Source organism: Octodon degus, unplaced genomic scaffold, assembly GCF_000260255.1.
Source record: "Octodon degus isolate 3935 unplaced genomic scaffold, OctDeg1.0 scaffold00038, whole genome shotgun sequence".
Taxonomy (NCBI): domain Eukaryota; kingdom Metazoa; phylum Chordata; class Mammalia; order Rodentia; family Octodontidae; genus Octodon; species Octodon degus.
The window spans coordinates 4321488-4326165 of record NW_004524614.1 but is presented as its reverse complement, the minus strand read 5'-3'; the positions used below and the strand labels follow the sequence as shown (position 1 = coordinate 4326165).

The window sequence follows — 4678 nt, the reverse complement described above, 5'->3', positions numbered from 1 at the left end:
GCTACAGGGATAGAGGGACAATCAGACAAAGCATCTTTCAGCTGCACCTAGCATGTGACTTAGGTGGGGGATGTGGGATAGGGTATTGCTACATAGCTCAGACTGGTCTTGAACTTGTGGCAGTCCTTTTGCCTCAGCCTGGGATTATAGGCAGGTACCACTATTCCCAGAATTCTCCTTTTCTTAGTAGGGGTTGGGGGAGGGGTCAAGATGTGACTTGAGTCTTACAATAGCTATGATTTATTGAGCCTTTAGGTATTGAACTAGAAAATATTTGAGATGGAGGAATAGTTTGTTTCTCTCAAGCAGAGAGACATGGAAGAGCCTAGAGTACACCATGAAAGGCAGATAGTTCTGGGAGAGACTGTGTGTGTGTGTGTGTGTGTGTGTGTGTGTGTGTGTGTGTGTTTATATTTTACCCAGTAGATAAAAGGAAGTCAGTTGAATTGCTTTCAGTCATGGAAGGAAAATGATTAGAGTTGGTTAGTGATGTTCTGGTATAAGAAAAGAATTGGAGGGAGGTCATTCAGAAGCCAAGAAACCAGAGTTTTGCTTAGACTCCTGCCTGCCAGTCTAGACAAGAGCATAAAGAGCTGGATTAATGCAGGAGGCTTTAGAGAAAAATAGCAGAGAAAGCACTGACAGATCTGGGGTCATATGAGATGTGAGTGTGGTATGTAGCTTGAAATGTTCCAAACACATTCCCCAATTCCCCACTTTTTTGAGAGTGCAGGATCTTACTAGACCCTGCATCTTGGAGGGAACTCCCTCTCCCCTCAGGAATGTTACATCAGAGCTCATCAGACCCCATATATGGGTTCTGAACGTAGCTATTGCTCTCAACTACTGAACTTCAACACACACACACACACACACACACACACACACACACACACATCTATATATATCTGGCATATTATACATTGATTGGCACTTGAAGGCCATAACAAGGCTACATTCTGCCTGCTACTTCTCTGAAGATCTAGAGCTCAGGTTGGGACCAGGAGACACCATTTGCTGTCGAGCTGGCCTCCAAAGCCTTGCCTGCCAATGCCTGTGCCTTGCCATGGCATTGAAGGACTGCACATCTCCATCTTCGTGGTAGTGTTCAAGCCAGCTTCTCCCAAAATTCATGCAAGAGAAACCTCAGGGCTGGAAGTGTAGCTCAGTAGCAGACACTGAATTCTGGGTTCAGTCCCCAGTATCACACCCCCAAAAGATGTACCTCAACTTTTGTCAGATCTTCCTTTCCACAGAGGCTTTCTTCCATTCTAACAGAGCTACACTTTTAGCAACCTAATAATCTAACTAAACAGGACTTTAACAATTTTGGAACTCATTTACTGTGTGGTTAATGTACCTCATCTAAGGAATAATTGGTTTATGTTACTCTCTTCCTCTTCAAGCACTGTGAACCTAAAAAGTATTCTCTTCAGATGGCAATTAACTGTGTGACTTGTGAAATCATTCTTTAATCGTCTTTTTAATTCCATCAGATGCAAAAGAGGATCAGGGAGACAGGAAGGGAAGAATGTTGAGGCAACTTCTGGCTGGCAAAGACCACTTTATAGAAAAGGGTTTTTTTTTTTTAATAACAGAGGCTAGGGGCCAGGGACATGGCTCAGTGGAATAAGTGCTTCCCTGGCAAGCACAAGGGCCTGAGTTCAATCCCTGGTTCCACAAGAAAAAAATAAAAAAAATAACAGAGGCTATACTTATATTTGCACCAATAAATAAAAATATTACTCATGATCTGTGACTGTTTTTATATCAGCTCATAAAGTATCCATCCCTTCACTTAAAAAACACACAATTTCATGACCACAGCAAAATACCCTAAGGAGAGATCCTGCAGTTACTCCCAGCACTCTCCTCCTCTGCATACTTTCCCTTCTCCCCAGCAGACTCCCTCTGCAGAACCCTATCTGTACTACATGACACCAATCAGAGTTCAGGCGTAAGAGAAGCACTGAGCAGTTCTGGGCTCTGGTGCAAGTATGATATCTATAAAAAGACATTTAGAAAACAAGGAGTAATGTTGCCATTTTGCCTTTAATGGAAAAGTGGCCAGAAGTTACAGTTTAGAAAAAAAAAAAAAAAAGTTCTTTTATTAAAAAAAAAACAAAACAACTCTATCCAACTTGTAGACAATTACTTCAGAAAGACACATACACTTGAAAACCAGTAAAGTCTTTATAAAAATAAACTCTGAACATGTGATCAAAAAGGGAGAGACCCAGTGTTTTTAGCTGCACAACTGCATAATAAAAAGGACACAGTCTGCCTGAGAAGCTTCACCCCAGGGTGGAAGGGGCTTTGACTTTGGAGGACAGAGCCTGCTTGAAGCGCCTCTTCAAGTCCTGCATGTTTGGAGAGCGAGGCCGGGGAATGATGGAGGCCCTTCTCCGCTCTCCACTGAGGCTGTGCAGCTTGCTTACTTCCTTACAGAGATGCTGAAACACGTCACAGACATCTTCATAGTTCTCACTAGTGGATATTTCAAGGAACAGGCTGCCCAGCTCATTGGCTAGCTGAATACCATCGTGTGTCTGCACTTGCCGGGCATGCAGGAGGTCTCCCTTATTTGCCACAATGATGATAGGGGCTTTCAAGTCAGGGTGGACCTTCCGGATGTGCTGGTAGAGGGGCCGGATGGACTGGTAGCTGTTGTAGTCCGTAATGGAATAGACCAGCAGAAAGCCATCTGCCCACTGCACACACTTGGACAGGGAATCCACTGCCTGGCTGAGGTTGTCTTGGGCCTAAGAAAGATAAAAATGAGACCAGATCAAGGAAGGCTTCGGTGCAAGATGAGCTTAAATATATCATCAAAGGAACCACTGAAGAAACACTGGAAAAGGAAAGCCTTACATACAGTTTTCAGGTTCTAACCAGCCTCTGCAGAAGGAGGCTTTTGATACAGAAAGTACAAATTCTCAAACTCCCTGCCTACCTTATTTTATTAGCTGTTATTGATGTATTATTTTTAACACTCACCGCTTGACAGGTAGTCTCTGGTGAACCATGGCTGACTGAAGAACAACTTTAAACCAGAATGGCTCAATTTTTAGAGAACTAATTCATAACAAACAAAACTTTGAAAATAAGCCAAGATAAATATCTATTCCCAAACCCATACAAATATTTTTAGCAGGCAACTTCATGAGAATGCTACAGAAACAAATTCTTTTCTTTGGCTTCTTCCCCAAGACCTTTCCCCTCTAGAAGGGATTAGCACTAGTAACTAGCTGGTTAAGTTACATTCCAGACCAGACCACTGACTAACAGTTAATTGCAGTCACTGATTTAAAGAAGTAGCCAACGAAAGGAGCGCTTGGCCACCCCGTGGTAGGAAGAAGACCCTCTCCCACCAGAATCCCAACCCTTTCTTGCTTGTTTATTAACTAATTTTTAAGTGGTTCCAGGGAGTCAAAAGGGTAGGGTGGGGGTTGTACTTGCTAACCACATCCTTTACCACTGAGCTGCACTCCAAGTCCAGTTTTTGTTTGTTTGTTTGTTTGTTTGTTCCGTGGTTGAGCTCTGAAAGTAATGAGACCTGATGGCGATCAGGACTGCCCAGTGAAGCATTAGTCAGTGACCCATATATGGGTCTGATAAGGTCTCCTCTAGCATTCCTGAGGGGAGAGGGAGTTCCGTACCAGAGGCGGGGTCAGTAACACCGAGAGCTCTCAAAGCCACCCCTAACCAACACCCACCATGGGAGGGTTTACAACACCCCAACCCCCAGACCCATTGCGTACAGCCCGCTTCTACATTTAAAAGCACATTATAGGCACTTGGTTATCTTGTTCCGCCCTGCACGCTGGCCATCCTCGGGTGGCCTGGCAGGGCTGAGCAGTGGTCTCCTGGCAGTCCTTACCTGGAAGCTACCAGGTGTGTCCTGGATCTGCAGGGACAGCTGGTCGCCCTCGACGAAGACGAGCCGGGAATATAACTTGCCTGGGGAATTAAGAGTTTACTTTTAAATTCCTGCACTCGGATCAGCAAACAGAAACATGCAGGCAGAAAAACAATGAGCAAGCAGTTATTCTAACCTGTATTCGGTTCATAGTCACCAATGAATCGTTTGGTCAGGAAGCGTACAATCATTGCTGAAAAGAAAACAGGAAAATCAGCTCAGGGAATAGGTCAAGACCCTACAACGGGAACACTCCGGGGGAGCAGGGTGGCTGCCAATGGGTCGCCAGACCCCGAGAACTGCTCGCTTCGCACGCCTGGCTCTCAAAGCCGAAGGAGACCCCTTCCTGCACCACATTCTCGACCAGGCGCCTACCCAGGTCAGAGCCCAGAGATAGATCAGCCGAGGAAACAGGTGAGCAGAAAGGCGACAGGACGGACGGGGACCCTATCGGTGCCCACAAGCCCAGGCTTGCCCGACCCCGCCGCCCCGCCTTGCCGCGGGGTCCCCACCACATCGCACTTACCGCTTTTGCCCACACGCCCGGCGCCCAGCACTGCCAGCTTGATGTCCTTGGGCAGGAGACAGTCAGAAGAGGACTCCGGGATGGGAGTGAGCAGAAAGTGCCCGGACATGGTGGGCAGCCGCATGGAGCTCGTCCCTCTGCGGGGCGCGCAAGGGAACGGTCGGGCCGTTCGCACCCAGAGCAGCTCTGAGCTTGGAGCCAGACTTTCTGTGCTGCCCGGACCCGAGGCTTTT

General features: G+C 46.5%; 1 protein-coding gene across 1 annotated transcript; it reads right to left on the bottom strand.

The window, feature by feature from the left end:
- Positions 1-2033: 2033 nt before the first annotated feature.
- On the bottom strand, positions 2034-4678 carry Rasl11a (RAS like family 11 member A). The gene is made up of 4 exons (XM_004631045.2): positions 4446-4678; positions 4056-4112; positions 3881-3960; positions 2034-2762 (listed from the first exon to the last, which is right to left on the bottom strand). The coding sequence occupies exons 1-4, from the start codon at positions 4567-4569 to the stop codon at positions 2295-2297; spliced, it is 729 nt and encodes a 242-aa protein (XP_004631102.1). The 5' UTR covers positions 4570-4678; the 3' UTR covers positions 2034-2294.

What these genes read in the sequence shown, in the direction of transcription:
- Rasl11a (XM_004631045.2), bottom strand. Translation starts at nt 4,569, where the DNA reads ATGCGGCTGCCCACCATGTCCGGGCACTTTCTGCTCACTCCCATCCCG. An exon ending in TGACTATGAACCGAATACAG is followed by an intron (nt 3,961 to 4,055) that starts GTTAGAATAACT and finishes TTAATTCCCCAG; the next exon opens with GCAAGTTATATTCCCGGCTC. An exon ending in ACACACCTGGTAGCTTCCAG is followed by an intron (nt 2,763 to 3,880) that starts GTAAGGACTGCC and finishes TATCTTTCTTAG; the next exon opens with GCCCAAGACAACCTCAGCCA.